The sequence below is a fragment of the Sesamum indicum genome, linkage group LG6 (assembly GCF_026168435.1).
Source record: "Sesamum indicum cultivar Baizhima isolate 11 linkage group LG6, ASM2616843v1, whole genome shotgun sequence".
Taxonomy (NCBI): domain Eukaryota; kingdom Viridiplantae; phylum Streptophyta; class Magnoliopsida; order Lamiales; family Pedaliaceae; genus Sesamum; species Sesamum indicum.
The window spans coordinates 6,593,150-6,614,273 of record NC_142662.1 but is presented as its reverse complement, the minus strand read 5'-3'; the positions used below and the strand labels follow the sequence as shown (position 1 = coordinate 6,614,273).

At 38.6% G+C, this 21,124-nt stretch overlaps 4 protein-coding genes across 4 annotated transcripts; 1 reads left to right on the top strand and 3 right to left on the bottom strand.

Annotated features, from left to right (window-relative positions):
- Positions 1 to 1,274: 1,274 nt before the first annotated feature.
- On the top strand, positions 1,275 to 2,866 carry MOT1 (molybdate transporter 1). Its single transcript, XM_011083563.3, has one exon. The coding sequence runs from the start codon at positions 1,311 to 1,313 to the stop codon at positions 2,694 to 2,696; it is 1,386 nt and encodes a 461-aa protein (XP_011081865.1). The 5' UTR covers positions 1,275 to 1,310; the 3' UTR covers positions 2,697 to 2,866.
- Positions 2,867 to 3,612: 746 nt separating this feature from the next.
- On the bottom strand, positions 3,613 to 8,573 carry LOC105164792 (uncharacterized). The gene is made up of 14 exons (XM_020694267.2): positions 8,454 to 8,573; positions 8,009 to 8,139; positions 7,686 to 7,747; positions 7,463 to 7,550; positions 7,307 to 7,368; positions 7,131 to 7,227; positions 6,540 to 7,040; positions 5,886 to 6,422; positions 5,659 to 5,784; positions 5,466 to 5,573; positions 5,281 to 5,364; positions 4,877 to 5,009; positions 4,728 to 4,776; positions 3,613 to 4,551 (listed from the first exon to the last, which is right to left on the bottom strand). Exons 2-14 carry the CDS (start codon positions 8,105 to 8,107, stop codon positions 4,416 to 4,418), a joined length of 2,082 nt encoding a protein of 693 aa, XP_020549926.1. The 5' UTR covers positions 8,108 to 8,139; positions 8,454 to 8,573; the 3' UTR covers positions 3,613 to 4,415.
- Positions 8,574 to 9,764: 1,191 nt separating this feature from the next.
- Positions 9,765 to 17,073, bottom strand: LOC105164793 (Enhancer of polycomb-like transcription factor protein). The gene is made up of 5 exons (XM_011083565.3): positions 16,814 to 17,073; positions 14,012 to 16,605; positions 11,703 to 13,493; positions 11,027 to 11,282; positions 9,765 to 10,900 (listed from the first exon to the last, which is right to left on the bottom strand). Exons 2-5 carry the CDS (start codon positions 16,541 to 16,543, stop codon positions 10,338 to 10,340), a joined length of 5,142 nt encoding a protein of 1,713 aa, XP_011081867.1. The 5' UTR covers positions 16,544 to 16,605; positions 16,814 to 17,073; the 3' UTR covers positions 9,765 to 10,337.
- Positions 17,074 to 18,641: 1,568 nt separating this feature from the next.
- LOC105164794 (large ribosomal subunit protein uL5) lies at positions 18,642 to 20,901 on the bottom strand. Its single transcript, XM_011083566.3, has 5 exons — positions 20,778 to 20,901; positions 20,552 to 20,659; positions 20,408 to 20,450; positions 19,457 to 19,652; positions 18,642 to 19,022 (listed from the first exon to the last, which is right to left on the bottom strand). Exons 1-5 carry the CDS (start codon positions 20,778 to 20,780, stop codon positions 18,821 to 18,823), a joined length of 552 nt encoding a protein of 183 aa, XP_011081868.1. The 5' UTR covers positions 20,781 to 20,901; the 3' UTR covers positions 18,642 to 18,820.
- Positions 20,902 to 21,124: the final 223 nt, after the last annotated feature.

The window sequence follows — 21,124 nt, the reverse complement described above, 5'->3', positions numbered from 1 at the left end:
TCAACGTAAGAGTATCATCGACACAACAAACTATTCGGTATAGTATTATCACAAATTGCCGTTTAAAAATAATAAATATCTTTTTTTATATTAATATATATAATAATAAAGTGTTCCAAGGAAGTTGACTTTATTCACACATTGAGAGACCAAATCAAACAGATAGACATTAAATTCCAAAGGCATCATCCAAAATTCCCTAATAAGTAATCTAAATGCAATGCATATCATTTTCACGTGTGTTGACATTTCATTTTGCTCTATTTCTGAACTAATATTTGGCGTTACCAGTGGAAGTAGATGCGTATACAAAATTTTCACCTTCACATCTCTACTCAAATAAATCGTCCTGAATACAAATTAATCATTATTTTGTATTAATAATTATTCGTCGTTTTTTTTAACGAGGGTTCAAAATATTAATTATAATTAAAAACTGTGTTAAATATTTCGACCATAACTAAAATCGTAGTCAATGTTAATTCACCATTGTTAAAATTTAAATTTTGATATTAGTTTTGTTGGGCCGTCGTAAATTGTACTAATTTATTATGATTTTTAAGTTGTAGTGACTTGTAATGCAGGAAAAAACCAATTTTTTTTTTGTGATCCATACAATCATTCTACTTGAAAGAGAGTACAAATTATATGACAAAAATAAGAGTAAATTACAACGAGCTCCCTTGAAAATTGTTATAATTACGAATACTCCTATGTTATTTAAAAAATTACTAATACACCTAAAATATTTGATGAAATTATGTAGTTCTTGGATAGAGGTTTGGAATTATCAACTTTACTCTTGTTGTATTATTTATTTTAAAAAAAAAGGTTGTAAAAAATATTATAAAAATTTGTCCAATGATCCATAGACAACTTTAAGAAAAAAATTTAAAAATAAGTGAAAATTATAATTCATAATTTACGAGGCATTTTTGTCAATTTCACCATAATAATCTAACGAAAACGAACAAATTGGACTAGTTTTTAAAACAACAAATATTTGTAATTATGTCAATATCAAAAAAGTTGATTGTAATTTACCCTCAAAATAAATGATAATTGAGAAGGAGTGTGGATCGTTGAAAGTGGAAGCAGAAGAATAAATGCCATGCAGATGCAGTGAGGCAGACAGGAAAGAGAGATAGATAGATAGATGCCTAAAAGCCACATTCAGCGGCAGCAACTTCTCTATTTTCCGTAACGGCTCCTCATTCATTGTAGGGACACTTTATACTTAGTTTTTTTGTTGACCTTAATTTCCTTTATATACTTAGGACGTAGAGGTTCTTCCACATTGTTTCTCATCAATGGAACAGAACCCGGATCCCGAAACCGGCCACCGGAGCTCCATTCCCACTCCATTGCATGTTGTACAGAAAGTGAAGCAGAACTTGGTTTTCAGGTCTAAATGGGCTGAACTCAATGGTGCAATGGGGGACTTAGGCACCTACATTCCTATAGTTTTGGCCTTGACTCTGGCCAAGAATCTTGATCTTGGCACTACCTTGATTTTCACCGGCATTTACAATTTTGTGACTGGTGCAATCTATGGAGTTCCAATGCCGGTTCAGCCGATGAAGTCAATTGCAGCAGAAGCTATTTCCAATCCCAGCTTTGGCATTCCGGAGGTCATGGCGGCTGGAATCTGCACCGCCGGAATCTTGTTCCTGTTAGGTGTCACAGGATTGATGCAGCTTGTGTATAGGCTGATACCAATATCGGTTGTGAGGGGAATTCAGCTAGCACAGGGCTTGTCGTTTGCCATGACTGCTGTTAAGTACATCAGAAATGTGCAGAATTTTGGTAAGTCCAAGTCTGCGGGGGATAGGCATTGGCTGGGGCTGGATGGACTGCTTTTGGCTCTTACTTGTGCTTGTTTCATCATAATTGTGAATGGTTCAGGAGACAACAACGATGACAGAGAGACTGCTTGTGAGGCAGATGATTCAGTTGGAAGGGCTAGTCCTACTACTAGAAGGAGGAAGTTGAGGAAACTCATTGCTTCTCTTCCTTCAGCAGTTATAATCTTCTTTTTAGGTGTTGTTTTGGCTATTATAAGAGGGCCTAAAGCCTTCAAAGGGTTTAAGTTCGGGCCGTCTTCTATAGATGTTATCAAGATTTCCAAGCATGCATGGAAGGAAGGATTCATCAAGGGAACAATCCCACAACTCCCTTTGTCCATTTTGAACTCTGTCATTGCTGTTTGTAAGTTATCGACCGATCTTTTCCCAGACAAGGATGTCTCAGCAACGTCTGTTTCGATCACCGTTGGGATGATGAATCTCATCGGCTGCTGGTTTGGTGCAATGCCGTGCTGCCATGGGGCCGGAGGGCTAGCAGGGCAGTACAAATTTGGCGGCAGGACAGGGGCATGCGTGGCATTGCTTGGCGTGGCTAAGTTAGTTTTGGGCTTGGTTTTAGGCAGCTCATTTGTGAAGATCTTGGATCAGTTTCCGGTTGGGGTTTTGGGGGTTCTGCTCTTGTTTGCTGGGATTGAGCTAGCCATGTGTTCGAGGGATATGAACTCTAAGGAGGAGTCTTTTGTGATGCTTATCTGTACTGCAGTTTCACTGGTTGGCTCAAGTGCTGCACTTGGATTTCTGTGTGGGATTGTTGTGCATTTGCTTCTCAGGCTAAGGACTCTGGGAGACGACCAGTCTCTTTCCTCATTTTGGTTTGCTCAAAACTCATAAAAACTTTGCCCAAGGATTTTGTCTCTTTTACTATTCAATTTCAACCAAGAAGTTTGTAATCTTTCATTCTTCTGTAATCTGTTTCTGTGATGTTGTTTCTTGCTATTCTCTGCTTTTGTGTAATGTCATTGTATCTAATTGTTAATCCTTCTGTTGCTTTCCTTCAAGAACAGTGGAGAAATTGTACAGCATGAAAATTTGTAATCTTGCATGGATTTGGCGGTCAGATTCATTGATATTGCTGCAAATTCCCTTTGCTTTTCTTGACAAGTAAAGGCACGTAGAGAAAGAAACAGTACAAGGAAACGCACAGGAGGCATCAACTGCTGAAATGAAATCTCAAGAACTATATTCCTTACATAAAGCAGATCCAAGTTATCAGATCCTTTCATCATTGGCAAGAAACTACTCTAAATCTTGAAGAAATTGTTATTCAGTTCATGCACCAACTTCTTTAAGACTTGCAGAGTTTGGTGCAACTGCCAAGGCAATTCTCCAATCTTGCACCATCTGCCAGGGCAGAAAAGAAAATGCCAGAAAAGCAAAGGAAAACATGCCAAAACTATTAACTTTGTGTGTCTGTGTGTGTGTGTGTGTGAGAGAGAGAGAGAGAGACAGAGACAGAGACAGAGACAGAGAGTGTTGAATTACCATTGCTAACTGGATCACATCGTTCCAAAGAGCATCCAATCTGACAATAGAACTGAGAATCAGAAGCGGAACCACGGTTGCAGCTACTGAGACACGGATAATAGCATGGCAACCCCACCGGACTTGTTCCGTTACTCCTCAGAAAGCATACATTGTAACATCCTCCCCAGCAGGTATATAATTGTGCATTCACGCTAATTGCCAACACCACCACAGCCACCATAACAGCCACCACGCGGCCTCCTCCAGCACCGGTCTTCCTCGCCATAACCACCCTGCTCACTTACTCTCCACAGAAAAAAGTACCTGCTTCTAACAATTGAGTACTTGAAATGGAGGGCTGTAGGTATATAGGTGAAGAGATTAACCACATTTATTATGTGGTTACAGAAACGGCACCTTCTATTGCATATATCTGTCCAAAAACATGAGATCATTTATGCAATCTTAGTTCAGCAAAGGCTTATGGTAAAAGCTATAAGACCGAAAGTCGCTTGCTTTCACACTACATGTAATAAGTTGACAGGAAATCATAAATAAACAGATAAAGATGGATTTGCATTTAATTCAGGGATTGTTGAGTTCCCTTTTCCAGACAAAAGAAAGTTTAAGTAAATTGTTCTTTCTACCAAAAAACGAAGAGACAACCATGCAAGTTTCAGCATAAAAGAGTGCTGAAAAATACAAGACTTCTTGATCATGGGTACAACTGTATTCTACAATTTACATTTTTGTCTATCGACCACAGAACAGCTATCCCGCGTTACAATCTCTAGCTGACAGTGAATTTTATAAGAGCAATACTAATATAGAGAGTGAATCAGAGACATCACACAAAGTAAGGAAAAACCTCATACGTATAACCTATCACATAGAGCATATATACAACCCTTTTTCACCTTAACTTCCAAAAATTCACACCATGACTCCATAGTGTAAACTTTCCCTAATCACATGTATCTCTAATCCTTCACAAACTTTTTGTTGTTTCTAGCCTTTTTTTGCATGGAAAATGAAAGTTTTAACTTCACACATAGTGCTTGTTCTCAGTGCTCAACCGCTTAGCCATTATCCAAATGGATTTCCTCGTGATAACAAAGAATTAGGTCCCGCAGGCGAAGTGTCTTTTCCACTTGCTTGCTGAATGGGGTTAAGGGATGCAAATGCATCTTCGGATTGGCCAATGTTAGCAACTCCTTGTGGCCTGCAAGGGAAGAGTATAACGGCAGATAGTAAATTAATCAAGAAAGAAACAGTAAATGTTTATTTGCTTAATCTTGTATATAGGATACAATACTCAGAAAATCCATATATGCATAGAGGAAAAATATGCAAGAATTTAAAGCAATCAACTTATTGAGAAACCAAATACAACGTTACCTGGTAAGTGGGATGTTACTGGGTAGCTGCCCCATGTAAGCTCCAGGAACTATACAATCGACAAGCATACAAAAGAGTTTGCGTTAATACATGGAAATTATATATGAATTTCAAAGTGCTGAGAAAAAAAGTGCTTTTGTTTCTTTTACCTTGAGGCAAGTCCACGCCGTATGGGGATGCATGAGAAGACAACGCAGCTGCATAAGGTGATGACTGAGACTCTAAAGCTTTTGAAGCGGCCATGTTGGGCAGAGCCCCTTGCAGCGATGACATTGAAGGAAACTAAATGAAAAACAAAGACAAGAACAGATGAAGAATAGAAATCAGATAAGTGTTTGGTTGCAAAAAGGCTGTTCTTTACCAGAAATAAGATGGTGAAGTTAGTTGCTCAAAAGAAACATAGTTAATGAATTTTCGTTCAGTGATAAAGATCAAAATGGAAATAACTGATAAGTTGCATAAGATGTTATTATAATTTTGATGAAATATAGAACTACAATAGGCTTCAGATCATTAATTAAGTTGGGAAAACGAAAGGATTATCTGTGCTTACCATTGCTGTTTGAACTTGGAATCTTCCATCACCAACATCAAAAGGATTACTTGGGTTTGTGGAAATCGGAAAAGCAGCTACAGACTGTAAAATGGGAGACCCATTGTTTAACTTGTTGTCATCACTGAATATTTTTAGGTTTTTAGAGCTATCAAACAATGAAATTTCTTTGATACGTCACATACCATTCTGGGATTATTGAATTGCATGGCATATCCTGCCCCATGAGGTTGATGCATCTGCCAACCAGCAACTGCTGGAGAGAATGCTGTGAAATTTGAACTGAAAAGGTCCTGCAAAACAGAATACACATACTTGTAAAAGTATCTTGGAGAAAATTTCATAAAGTTTGGAAGTAAAACGAGTAGGCCAGACTACCTGTGGAAGTTCCTTTCTCCCTTTAGTTGGTGACCCTTCTCCTGTATCAGCAGCCTTTGATGATTTCTCAAGTTCAACAGTTTGAACTGGTGCTAGACAATTTGATGCAGGTAATTTGTTTAACTGCTGCAGTTAAGCACAATGAAAATCACAAACTTCTTCTAAGGCCAAATTGTAAAGTGTAGAAAAGTTTTGTCACTTGGAGAAAGCTTTACTGATCTCCTCACCTGATTGTACAAAGATTCAACAGATTTGGCACTTGGTTGAGCACCCGAGATAGCATTCCCAGGAGGAGCCGCAAAATTGTGGTATTGCTCCTTAGAGGGCAGCTGATTGATCTGAGACATTGACACAGTATGATCTCTGTTATCACCATGCAGTGTTTCATCATGCTTCATGTTAGTGACTGCAAGAGATCCAACACCATTAGAAACTTCAGTAGCCTTTGCCGGCCCACTATCAGCAGCGCTAGAACTGCTCAATTGAGCTGCAGTTGCATCAGCTGACGGCGCATCTGACCAGTCAAATAACAAAGATTCCACTGAAGTCATATTAAGAGTATTTGCAGCCACTGGAGTTGTGGAAGATGCAACAGGGCTGCTTCCACTAGCACTTTTTGCAGCCATTATCTGTGCCTGAGGTTCTGCGCATTGATTAGTAGACTCAGGCTGGGCATCAAAATCAATCAAGCTACTAGAATTTACTGTCTCATTTTGCTTTTCCTCCCCACCAGGTCGCCCTGGAATAGTAGCATTGGCTGCCTTCTGCTATGACAAATATAGGAAGAACATAATGTTTTCTACCTCTAAATTTACAGAAATTTCAGAACATCATGAAATTCAAGATACCTATTGAACATATGGATTAGTAAATGAACTCACCTGCCCTCTGGCAGAACCCTCAGCATCCTTTTGATTAGTAGCTCCTGGAGGTCCACTAATTGTTAAAGGTGGAGGTTTCTCACCAAAAATATCTGAGACGGGGCGTATTTCCGGGAGACTCGTTGCTCGACTCCTCTGAGATCCAGGTGACCTGCTCCCACCTCCAGAGTCTTTCCTTGAGTGCCTCTCATAGCGCTTCACACCTCCTTCTTCTCGGAACCTGTCGTCGACTATCTCAAAACGAGTAGAACGGCTCTTGGGGCCACTAGATCTCATGTTTTCTTGTTTGTGTCGAGGACTTCTTTCCTCAAAAATATCTTTTATATTCAACTCATGGTTCCCTTTAGATGGGCTAGATTTCTCAAATGAACTATGGTCGTGGACCTCATCTCTTCCACTCTTACTAGTTCTTTCGAAAGAAGACCTCTCGAAAAAGTTGTCCCTTATACCCCGACTCAGTTTTTCAGAAGAATGCCGCTGCAAGGTCTTGTCCCTTGAATCCTACAGAATATGTTCAGCGAGTTTACACAACTCCGAGTTTAAGCTAAAAATGCATGGTTGCATCTATATGTACATGAGCAAGAGGCATACCAACTTAACCATCGGTAGCCTGTTAGAACTATTTTCACCAGCATACTTCCGATCTACGTAGACATGTTTGACAAATTCTCGAAGCCTTTGAAGATTACTGAACCAAAGAATATAATAACATCAATCACCTCTTTCCATTAAGATGATACATCATGCGGTACTCCAAGAACATTTACCTGTTGTCGGGAAGATTGTTACGCTGTGGATCCCAAGCTTTGAAGTAAATTTCCCTTGCTCTCTGTGAAATCATATATAACTTTGAGAAGTTTGGCTAATACAATCTATTATTCAAACAAAACATGATGCACATCATCTTGGCTGTGGATTCTAACCCCATTTCCACCAGCTTGAAGAGCTGTAATCTCTTCTTCATTGAATTTCGCCATTGACACTGACTTAACTCGATGTGTGAATTCCCGACTGGAATCATCAGGAAATTGATCAGTAAGCAATCGTTACTATCATTCACACTTCAAACTCATTCAACACTATATTTGCCTCGATTCTATTATTAAAAAATTGATTCACAACCACGAAAACATGAATGAAACTTACTGCACTCCACTACAACTTGTGCAGACGAACGTCCAGAAAGTTGTGCAGACATACTGAGGCCCCTGATTACAGGGTAAACAGATTAGACTTCTTGATCGGCAATGTTACCATGTAAGTGTAAGAACTATATACCTCAGTGAAATAAATGCAAGAATCTTTCATGCTTTAAACAAATTAAGAATCATTACACGCAGGAGTTATCTGTATTGTGTCTTATTCAGAAACTACAATTATGAAGATGAGTTAGAAATACCGGTGAAAAGAGAAAAAGTACTATGTATATATTTCTTTCAATATGCAAAAGAGTAATCTTGAACTCATACCGAACTGTTGCAGTTGATGCATCTCTTGTTCTCCGGTTGCCTCAGAAGCCCACGAATGATCATTTCGATCCTCTCTTCCTCCTTCATGCGTCGAGGCATTTTCTGTTTCTTACTTAATTCCAATTCACCCTCTAAACAAGTTGTACGGGAGATGAGAAACTAATCAACGTCATCCATGTTTCAATGCCAAAAGATTCAAAACTCAAGCTGGTGAAACCATTAAACAACATCGGTTCTAAAAGAAATAAACAAATCGAAACATGCAAGAAAAACACGGGCTTCCCTGCAGTCCTACTAAGCATAAATGTAATATATATTTACATATATCATGTTTTTCACTTTGATTTCTTTGAGAAAATGTACTGTTGCATGCAAAGAAATGCAGGAAACATCAATGGCGAACACACCTGAAATTCTTTGCTAGATTAGAGGGAGTAGTGTTTACCTTCAAAGATAGATTTGCATGATGGGTTTGAATTGTATAGAGAGGAAAAACTAATATGAAAACTTTGAAAATATCTCGTTTGGGAGCTTTAATGCAGAGGCAGAGAGGTGAGGAGGGAATGTTGGCGGTTTTGACGGTAGGTCTGTTCTTATTACTTTCTTATTTAAATCAAAAGAAATAGACCTAAGAACGCCAAAATTAAGGTACAGCAACCGTAAAATGTTTTGTGGTGATTTTCTAACTGAAGTATGTCGCTTTTTCCACTTCAGTTGGACAGAATATTGATGTTAATGCTGTTGGTCATTTGTAGAGATTTTATTTAGTCGAACTTTCTTTTTGGCAATTTAAATTTGTTTTTAAGGATAAACTTTTTTGAAATAAATAATTAACTGTTCATAAGAAGTTAAAACATATTTCTTTCTGTTTATTATTTTATTTTAGGAAATCTAATCAAGGTTTCTAGTTCGATCCTTTGTTTTCTAATGTTTGTTTATTAGTTAATTTGAATTGGTTCGAAGTTATTTCTATTTTAACACAATTGCTAGTTTAAATGAAAAAAGAAAGGGTTTGAAATTAGATTATAACATTTTGGCTTCGTGAATAAATTCAAATAGCCACCACAAGTCAGAAAATTTGCATGCATTTTCGAGCAAATAATCCAAAACTACACTCCATTGTAATTTCATAAAAACCCAGGGAAAACACAGAGACACCCACACACACCATTAGTGTAACTCTGTGCGCGATGAGCTGCAATGGATAAGTTCCCTACATATCAGCCAAACCACCTAATACAGGTCAAGCTAAATCAGCAAGTCTCTCCTACAACGGGTAGTAAATTATCAACCGTAAACTAAATATGCCAAACACAGTATGAAGTAGGCTGGAAATCCATGTAAACAGGGGAAGATTATAGATGAATAATGGTGTGATGGTGCTTCCCATACAAGTAGTTGTGCACCAGCTCAATAACTCAAGCCCCCATTAAGCCATTCAAGGTCATTACCTGTTCAGGAAAGACATACAAGAAAACACCAAGAAATGCAAAAGTCCCTGACTTGGAGAAGCCTGTGATGGACTTGAGTAAAGCAGCACTGGAATAGCTAGTGCACCAACCAAAACAGTCAAAATTTTCGACTTGTTAAGAGTTTCAGAAGGTTTCGGAGCAATTAGAGAGAAGCATTTCAATGGCCTAGCGCGTGCACCCATGACAAGAACAGTATCCTGAAAGGTTGATACTTTAGCAGACTGAGGCGTGTGCAGAAATGGATCTGAACTAACATCACTCATGGCAAATTCTGTACAAAATAGTTACAGCATATAATTCCTCCATTACTCTGTACGTAGTTGTTTGCTTAATACAACAAGGTTGCGGCACCAAAGATTATCTCAAGTTCATAATGTGATTCAAACACAGGTATAGTATTATTTGGGCCAATAGCTCCTTCAGTATCAAGCACTAAACTAAGGTTACTTGGTTTACTAGTACCAAGAAAAGAAAAAAAGAGATAGAAGGCAAGAACATTATGTACAGAGGTTGACAACCAAAATTCCACACCCCTTTCTGGCACAAGAACCAAAGGTGTTGCATTTAACTGCAAAAAATGAAGAAGCTCACTCGAGGGAAAAAGTATCAGAAAAGCTTGCAACATGAACCAAAACTGCCTTGATGATGACACGTGGTGTGCAGGAGAACTTTGTATCATACTAGCAGAAGTAGTAATATCCATCCCCAAAATCCGCACAGCCATGACGTTGCAATTAATATTATATTTGTTGGACCAGTATAGAGGTCACTTCCTCAAGAAAGACAGAGCTGGGTCTGCATAGATGTTCGACTTCCAGAAGCTACATGCCCTCAGCTGATGGGAAGCTATTGATCACCTAATTGATGCCATTTGAGTTCTCAGCCGAATCTTTCATTGCCTCAGCAGTCATTAGAGCAACCACAGCTTTGTGGATTGCTAAATCTGCTCTGTAGAGCAATCTTTGAGCCTTCTCTCTCTTGAGCTTAGCCAAGTTAAGTGCATTCTGTGCAGCACCCGATGCATCACGTAAACGAAACTCATGAAGATCTGAACCATTCAACTGCTCAACCCCTTGCCCATATTGTGCTCCAAAATAGTAGTGCCTCTGACTGGGCAATTCAGGCAAACCCATGTTCCACTGCTGAACTCCATTTTTGTTCCCTGTTGTCCTTTGGTTGTGGGAAATCAACTGTTGGCTGTGAAAAGCATGGTAAGAACCAAGCTTCCTTGGCTTGTTCTTGTACACCTTTGGTTTACCTTTCCACTCGGAGACATTAGTGCTCAATGAGAAATGTGCATCTCGTGGAGAGAACACTGTTGATGAAGCCTGGAATGATGGTGAAACATCAGAAGGATCATGCATATTGCTTGCATACAACGTTTTCTCATCTCCAAAAGCATTCCCATTTGATCTTCTCCCTGCCACAGTGGAATGATAGTAGGTAAGAGACTAGAGAAAACAGATTTATAAAAGAGAAGAACATACATATATTCCAAATATGAAACAAGTGAGACTGTGTTGAAGAGGGAAAAACTGGGCACTACCAAATACAAGAAGACTGTCCTGATACCCCGTGGAAGATTGGTGCGGCCCTGAAACTGAAAATTTCCTGTGAGACCGTTGTTTTGAACCCTTGTTGGGAACATCCAAGCCCCTTGGTCTTAGGCAGAAAGCAAACATGGGTGGTTTCTCAGGAGGAGTAACCTTCTCCTGACTACCAACAGAAAAGGCACAATTGCCTCGAGCAGCAGTACGCTCCCACTCCTTCAGCCGTTGTTGATACCTCTCCCAAAGAGGAGGCTGTATACAGGACAGTGATGGCAATCAATCATACTATGCGAGCAGTTTTAGATAAAGAAGATGATACATTCACAATGAATGAGAATGCTGAGATAAAATACAGCAACGACATAGATGTAAGGATGCTAGGTTGACAAAGTAAAAACAAATGTCATTTTCTAATAGTTGCCTTCATACTAGAGTAAGAAGTATTGCTCAGCAACTATAAATCTCCTTTCTTTTCCTTCTGATTAACAAAATACTGATTCAGATATCACTACTACAACATATCTAACATGTTCTTTCACAATAAAACAAGCAAAGATTATTTTGCTCGACTCTATTACATAAAATGTATTTATCTAACATAGCCACTTTATATTTTATATTATCACATAGGAGGACAATACAAAGTTTTGAACGAAGACAAACTCTTAGTACCTGCAAATGTCTTATTAAGGGCATGCCAAATTTCTTCCTCTTCTGTCCCCAGTGTTCGTATATGACTTTAGCAGCTTGTGCGGACCCAATTCCAGTCAAAAGCTCTTCGATTTCTGCATCTGTGAAGTTATTGCGAAGCTTAGCATATGAAACTTTTTCAAAAATGTCTATCGCCTTTTCCAAAACCTCCTCAGATATCTCATCATATTTATGTTTCTCAGTAGAGTTCTTTTTTGACATTAACCACTGTTCATCATCGCTGTCCATGTCATATAAAATACGTGAGGGATCCATCGCCATTTCAACATCAGTTTGAACCTGTCGGATATACCTTGCAGGATTTCGAACAAAAGGGACTTCAGCTCCATAATCATCGTTTTCCTCAACCAAACGGACTCCAGGGATGGGGATGTTCTTCACAGAAGCAGCACGAATATTCCGATTGTAGCACTCCTCATGCATCTCCTTGAACAGTATCCACTGGTTCCGGTCAGGAAACTCCAATACCCAGTCCTTCCCCCCTTTCCACATCATAGCATGGGAGTACCGGTTGGTTGACCCAGGCTGCAAAATATGTTTAACTTTGTAAGAGTATTTTGTAACCCCAGAAAGTTTGACAGCTAATCTCCATTCATTATGATCAGCATGTTCCAAGACAATATTTGCCCCACATTCTCTCCATCCTTTGTCCCCATGGGTGACCAAAATATTTGCAACACAGGTTAGCAACTCCAAATTTTTCTGGTTATTCACAGAACCATCAGATGTCCTCTTCAGGCTAGCTCTCCTAATGCGTTTGCAAGGTAGAGATCTCAGGTTCTGCATTTTTTGCTTCGCGCTGAAATCATAGCCTACAAAAGGCAATGTGTACTGAACCTGAGTGCGTGGCTTCTTCGGTCCATTACTCAATCCACTGGACACCAAGTTCGGATTGCCATCAGGCCATACAGGAGAGTGATGTCCAAGAGGAGAATAAATTGAGCTGCTTCTACCGCGTTGCAATGAACTTCTGGACCCAGTAGGGTTGGGGTTATGAACAAAGCCATCATGTATATTCCAAACCCCACAAGATGTCTGTCTGGATATACAACTTTTTCCATCAAAATGCACATTAACATGTTCAAGAGATGGAATCTCAACAGTCATACCACCAGATGTGGAATCACTCCTGGGATTGCATGTTGCAGATGTCACAGAAACTGGTGCAGATAGAACAATCTGTTCGTCCACTTCCTTCATAGGCTCATACTGGTGTGGTTGAGCAATAACTTCAGGTGTAATTTCAGTGAATTCTTTCAAACAACATGCTGTTCCATCATTGTCTGATTTACCCTTCTGGAGTTCCTCAGAAGAGTTGGTGTTCTCGACAGTATTGCTTGCCAAGATGATATCCATTCCCAAATCTTGTTGACAACTTTTCAAACCCTGGAAAGTAAGAGCTTCTGCGTCCATCTTTCTGATTTCAGGTTCAGCTGGGACATCTTGAACAGCAACTGAGCTGGCCTCAAGTTGAGAGCACTCTGCAACTAGTTGGTCACCATTTTCTGAATTTTCCAGTGAGCATAATGCATCTTCATGTTGGAGGTTAAACCAAGCAAAACTATGTTCCATGAGTAACTGGAGATGCAGAGTGAGAAAGAAAGTTGGTGCAGCACAAAATGAGAGAGCAAATTGAGGAACTTTTCCAGGCTTTGCAGCCAGAGTAAAAGCAGATTGACTCATTCTTGTATTACAGGCTTCTCCGGGGGCACTCATCGGCAAAATGCCAGTAACAAGTTTCTTCTTGAAACCCTGGTCACGACATAAAGAAAGACAATCATCGCCACTAAACTAAAGGGAATCATCAAATTACCGAATTACACTCGCTAGCTATGACATAACTAGTTAATAAACAAAATAAGTTCCTCTCTCTATCGACCACCGAAAACATAAAGATTATAAACAATGAAGAAAATAGAAAATGGAGCATCTGGATGAATCCGATTCCACTGACCTTGCAGAAACACATCAAATGTTAAAATACTCCCTCCCTCCACACATAGATGTCCACTTGTGAATTGGCAGAATAGTCAGTACGAGAGTTGAGATCTGGTATTTAGGAATTTTTACAGTTTTATCCCCATAACTAATAGTTGAGTTGGTGAGATCCACATCATTAATTCAGGAACATCTCAGAAAACGAATTGTTATTTTAGAAAGTAAAATACTCCATATATATGGACATTCCCAGAGGAAATAAATAATTCAGTTCTGAAACCTTCATGTCAAGATTGGAAGAAGCAAATGTGCTAGTAAAAGCAAGAGTATACCTCACTGGAGGAGAGTTTTAAACCCGCACGTTGTTTGCATTGCCGAATACTCCAACATTCAAGTTCCTTTATGTTGTCAAATGTGCACTCCGAGAGTGGTAGTTGTTTAACAAGAAGACAGTGCTGCAGAATCTTAGACTCCAGGTGAAGCCACTTAGAATTTTGTAGTCTGGAGAAACAGTAAAACGCAAATACATGCTGCTTCCTTAGATCATGAACACTAGAAAGTTGGAACCTTATCGAGGTCACTGGTAATTTCATGTCGCCATCCCAGCTTTCATTAGATTCACTGAAGCCAATCAAGATTAGGAAGACAAAGGCTACAGCCTGCTTCAAACAGCCTTCAAATAGGAGAAATCTCAATCCAAGATTACTGTCGATCAAAAGTATCTCTAGTATAACAGCCGCAGAGGTAGTCACCAGCACCCCATATTGAAGCATAAATATGTCATGCAGCAGCCACAAAACCTCTGTTCCACGTGAAAACTCCAGACATGGCAATACAGGTAGGCGTATCTCGAATGTGAACTGTTTAGACTCCAACAACACATCATTTAATCTTAATTTTCCTTTATCATCAAAAGACCACAATTGCTCAGAGTCCACACAACCATTATAAAACTTGCCCTCCTTATTAGTCGGAAAGCTAATCATAACAGGGTCAGGAGGACTAACTATCTGTGGAGTAATATCACATGCTTTGATATCTTTAGACACAAAACTACCTCCTTCATTTCTCTTATGATACTTCTTCCTGACATAAACCACATGTTTGACACGTTGGGAGCTGCTGGCAGCTCCCTGCAGAGTTTCACCATCTGTTCCACGAGCAGCTATGTTATCCACTGATGTAGACTCATAATCTGACTTATTTCTAGTTATCTTTGAGTCAGCCACATCGCTATTCGAGTTGTCAGCTCTCTCAGATGACAAGGAAGAGCCCAATGGCATGTGCTGTTGCGAAGTCCTCTGTCTTTTCGAAGATTTGACGCGTTGAGATTGACTAGCTAGCCATGATGCTATGGGCTCCAAATCAAGATGGTTCCCTGTGCAGCTGTCATCATCTGCCGGTTGAACTGTTTGTCCTTTGTGTAAATCTTTGCCCCTTGTAGATCTTTTTCTAGATTTCGTTTTGCCAGGAAACTCACTGGGGAGAAGCAAGAGTTTGAACTTCTCTTCTTGAAGATTGACCCATTCCTCATCTCGATCATCATACTTTATATGATGAAGCTTACTTTCAGAGTGATAGTCATTCACAAGGCCATAATACCAACTCTCATCCAGTGGCCAGAAGATTTTAATTCTCCGGTTCAAAACCCAGTATGGTTCCAGGTCTCTGGGACGAATTTCATAGAAATGACGGCGTTTCCTAGACATGCCCTTGCCTTTATCTTCTCTTCTGGGTCTCAGAGTTCTGCTCCTATCATAAGCAGCTGCAGACTCCCCACCCAATGAGTGAGGCTGTCGCCTCAAAGTATCACGAGCAGATGAAACCTGAAAAGAGAATCCATCAGCAGTCTGAGATACTGAAGATTTTCTCATTGCTGAGAAACCAGTACAGCTTGGATCAAATCGAGATGAGAGCATTCTTGCAGCATTCTGTTCGAGGTTCTCCTCATCATACTCATCATCCTCTAGGAAGTCAATGAAGAGACTACCCGAGACTGAACTACCCACAGAGGGCTCAGATTTTTTCATTGAGGCTTCGCTGCCATCTACACCACCTACTAAATCCTTTTTCTTCCTGCTCTTAATCTGCCGCTTTTTGGGCGACATATCTCCATTATTTACAACTACATTGTATTCTTTCACTGTGTGTTGAACTGAACCTGATCGACCATTTCTATATTCCTTAACTTCATCTCCCGCCTTCCGCTTTAATTTCACATTGGAACTACTAGAGTTTACAGTGGATTTTGAATCTGCTTTCTGCCTTGATTTTGACTTTGAACCACTGAATTTTCCCACAGATTTTGAATTTAAAGCACCATTATCATCGGTGGAAAGGGTAACTAACCGAACCAATCGGTCGCTGGGGCCAGCCTCACTGCTGGCACCAGCCTCATCCTCAGATTTAATAACTTCATCTTTAAATGCTCCTCCACCATCAACAGAATTAGGAAGTTTCAACGACGCAGAAACTTGATCACTCACCAATTTTTTCCATCCCAGTGAACCTCGCGGACGCTTTGGAATATTAAAAGTATTTCCGGTGTCACCCAAAGTTAACGAGACGCCATGCAACCCTTTACTCCTTCCACTTGATTTTTGACCAAAACCTAGCTTCGATTTCACACCATTTACATCTTCCTTCCTACTTTTCTTAGCATCAGGTTCAAAACAACTCAAAGGGGCCTCCTTTCTACTCTTCCTCTTCTTCTCCTTAACATCTTCATGGTCCTTTTGGCCAGAAACTTTCTTCTTACTCTCTCCCAGTTTAGAAACCCTCGATTCATAAAGGCTCTCAATATCCAAACAACGGTTTCTCTTAGGAATTTCAACACCACCAGACTTCTTTGTGCTACTTTCCATCAACAAATCCTCAATCCAATCACCCCAACACAATCCCCCTTATTTTCATGTCCCATCCAGATCTGCCACCACAAGTCCACACCATAAACAACAAGTAACCATAAAAAAATCCAACCAAACTATCATCAATTTTACCAAAAGGACACTGATTCCTCAAAACAAAGCCGATCAAATAACAAAAAATCAACAAAAAGTAGGAAAACAAACGCCTACACACATAAATCACACATGCAAGTATGTCTTCCGATTATATACATACACAAACTATACCTCTAACAGAATTTATAGCGACCACGTCATTGCAGTGGAGATCGAGCAGGAGAAGTGTTTTAATTTGAGAGAAACTGGAAGGAAGGGAAAAGAGAGAAATTGAGCTCTGATTTGAAGCCCTAATTTGATTCACTGTTCCTTTTCCTATTTTTTATTTTTGGGAAAAACTTTTCACTATTTCTTTTTTTCTTTCCCCCTTTTTTTCCTCTAGAGAGAGAAAAGGGTAATGCTTAGGGTTTGTTTGGTGTGAGGGGAAAAATGGAGGTAAAGGGGCGAATTTGTGCATTTTAGGTAAAAATAATCGTCCCACGTGGCAGATACACCGCCGTTGGATTTTATCATTCGCTGCAATAGATTTGAGGTTAGGTGGTTGGAGCCCTAACAGAATTAAATAGACATCGAGCACTTTGCTTCAAATCGAGCGTGTAGAATTGGATTGTCCACGTGGATGACTAGATTTGAGGGCTTTTGTTCCGAAATTGCTCGATTATTAAACTCCTAATGTGGTTTCTAGAAAAAAGGATTAAAATGAAATTAACAATTTTTGAAATAATGATTAACCCTAAAAGACCAGGTTATTACAGAATCACCATAGCGCGTTCAGAATGAAACTAACCAATTTTGATTAGTAGAACCAAGTGCTGTGAGTAGGAAAACCTTGCAACTCGCTTCCCGGTGCTGACAAATTATGTCGGTTGGATTTGGATTTTCCCAAATGTCTGACGACATGGTAGAGAGTGCATTCACGAATGTGAGGTGGTAGTGTAGGTCAGTGGAAATACAAGCAAAGAGCCCAAAGAAAATGAACAAAGAAAAGGAAAATTCAAAATAACTTACGTTAGAAAAGATAATATTGCAAATTTTGATTCCAAAGTATATGATAGTCCGTAATATTTGTTATATTTCATGAAATAGTTAATATTAATTTTATATTTTAAAAAATATTATAAATTGGACTCAAACGTTGCATATTTTTTGAAGTGAGATTTTGTAATATTTTTTTAAAATATGGAACTAACTTTGCAATATTTTTTTAAAGAGTGAGATTAAATATAACGGTTGGAATAATTTTACAATATTTTTCTAAAGTGTGGAACTAATATGGCTATTTCAAAAAGTATAAAACGAATATTACAAGCCACCTTATATTTTGGGATTGAAATTAATATTTTTCTCAACTAGTTGTCATTGCATTATGTTCTCACAAGTATATAGAAAAAAAAGAATCATGATATGAAATGAAGAAAAAATATAATTTATAATCGTAATATTATCAAAAAAACATATTGAAATTAAGAATAAATGAATTAAAAAATAAATTTACGTATTGAAGAGTTGATATGACATAAAATTTAACAGATAACTGAAGTTCAGAAAATGTATGGCCGATAATTTTTTAAAATTGGATGATCATAATTCCGATTGTCTTTCCTCATAAATTTATTAAAATATTTCAGTGAAAATCCAACATTAATAACGATATTACTAGTAGGATAGGGGAACTGTATATATACACATGATATGTGAAATTATTTGTAAAGGTGCATTAAAAGTATGCTTAGCTCAAGAGGAAAACTAGCTCCTCGCGTAATTGGTCCAACAATAAAACCTAATCGTACTTGTGAAACACACTGCTCCTTTGTCTCTCCTAATTCCTGAAATTCATTAGCTAAAGATTTAAACAAGTTACTTCTGTTTATGGACGTTGACGATCAACTAATTTGCCGGACAGAAATGTCTCTGATACTATATGAACCAGCTTCAATTGACCGCAGAATTTGGAGGCTTTTAATCTAGAAGAAGAAAACTCGTAAAACATTCATAGACATACCTAACACCAGAGACAATCAGCCATTTGAACCAATAAAAGCACAACAAAATTAGTCCCGACATAACTATAAAATATGGAAGTAAGATGGGCTTGTCTATTGAGAACTCCTATTGACCAGAAAGACAAAAAACAATGAACCCCACATCGACAATAACGTTTCAAGTACTGGTCTTAACCTAAGAAGCCCCAATATTGGATGCCTTGTTCAGGATAACACCTTCATATTTCACCTGGAACCACTTCATTGCATCCTCCTTTGTGACCCTGTGCTGGATTCCAACACGAGACTTGCACCTACGACGACGGCCAACACGATAACCAGGGCGTTCCAAGACAACATAGAAGTCCATACCATAAATACCAGTTGAAGGGTCATACCTAGAAAAGAAATATTGAATGAAAATGAGTCTAAGGAATTTCGGTAGTAAACAATCCATTTGAAGATAATAACATTATAAGAAGCGACAAAATGAAGAGCGGCTAATATCTCACCCTTACAGGCATTTTAACAATACATCAGATTATAACCTGAACCTAGAAACCACAGCATCTACTTTTCTCCATAACAAAGTTCCGTAAGTCAATCATGAATTAGGCACACAATGTCTAGCTCGCTAGAACCACCTAGCACAAAATCAATAACTAAAATACTTATCCAAGTAAAGTTTTTTCCGTAAGTTTCCATAGGTCATACATTCATGATATTTATATACTAAGTATAATAAACATATGGATTATAAGAAGTGTGGAAAATAGGTACAGCATAACAAAAAAGGAATAAACAAAATTGAGGCCAGGACACATATGCTTACTTGATTCCAAGATCAATGTGTTCCTGAATACCAAAACCAAAACAGCCAGTCTCACTGAAATTCCGTCTCAACAGTTCATATTCCTTGACCTTCAAGCCACTCTCAAGGAGTTGCATCGCCTTTTCACCTCTGACCGTGACATAGCAAGCAATTTTTTCATTACGTCTGATCCCAAAAGACCGCACGGTGTATCTTGCTGTAACCATGACAGAGTACCATATCAATTTGATATATTTACTTATAGTTCATACCGCTACTCTGCTCTATTTAAGTTAGTAGGCGCAACAAGATACAATCAAAGAATGAAAACAACATATTCATGTATTACCTAAATTTCTTGAATAAATGTAATTTGGAGAGAGACATGTACAAGAAAAATTGCTTAACCCCAATCTTATCTCGGAGCCTTGAACAGTTTTTTCGAGCTTGGTGAATTACATATTAGTCCCACCACTCAAAATTCTGAAAGATATTTGAGAACTGTACTCTGATTTCTCCAATGATATGCTTCGAGAGCCTTATAATAAAGATACAAAGTTACAAAAAAGTGGTTCAATATCTGATTTGGAACAAAAAGTGGTCAAAAGCCAGGGAGCTAAGGGGTCAACTTAACCCAATAATCTTCCAAGTCAAGTCCAATTTCAACAGTTTGGAGCTTAAAGAGAAGAAAGATGTACTTTGCATAATGAAATAATTTGAAGAATGACAGAACAGTAAACCAATGAATCATTGAATTACATCGAAGGGAATAGAACAACACAGCGGTATTAAACAGTTCTTTTCACGATATGACTGTAAACTAACATATACATATATAGATAAATAGAGTGCAATATGCATTCTTAAGTACCAGAAAAACCAACTTTAACATCAAGAATTTCATTTCTCCTGTTTTAACTACAAAACAAATCAAAGTAACAAGACGTCCAAAATAGATTTTCTTAAATTTACCCTTGGAGAAAACAGGAGTTTGGCCACTGAGTTGCTCCAACACCTGGAGAAAATCAAAACATTGGAAAGGGAAAAAAATTTAAAAAAAAATGATAAAACGATTCAGAACGAGAGCTAGACCATAATGGCGGCGATGCAACGTACCTTAGCAGCTCTCGTGAGACGATCTCCACTTTCACCAACTGAAATGTTGAGAACGAGCTTCTGCACTTTGATCTCTCTCATAGGATTCGATAACTTCTTCTCTGAAGCCTACACTCCAAACAAGTGCAGAATTAGCAATCGCAGTCCAACAGTTATACAAGTTTTATTGCGTAAATACATATACGCGATAATACATTGACGTGAAAGTAAAAGGAGCGACACGAACCATGGCGACACGGTGGTTGGCGGTGAAGGCGCGGCAGCAGGAGGGGTTGTGGCAAGATGAGGTATAAATCCTAGTATGTAGTGAGAGTGGATGAGAGCTAGGGTTTTTCTTCGTTGGGTCTTAAACTCTATTGCTTCGTTAATGGGCCTTAATGGGCTCCATAATTTTGTATAACGAGTTTCGGCCCATTATTAATTCAGTGGCCCAATACCCAACCTACATATGTTTATTTATAATATCTATATTTTCATACTAATATAAAAAAAAAACTCTCTACACACGAATAGCTGTTAATAATACAACGATACTATTTTTTTGTAGAGTCAAAAATAACCTTAAACTGATAA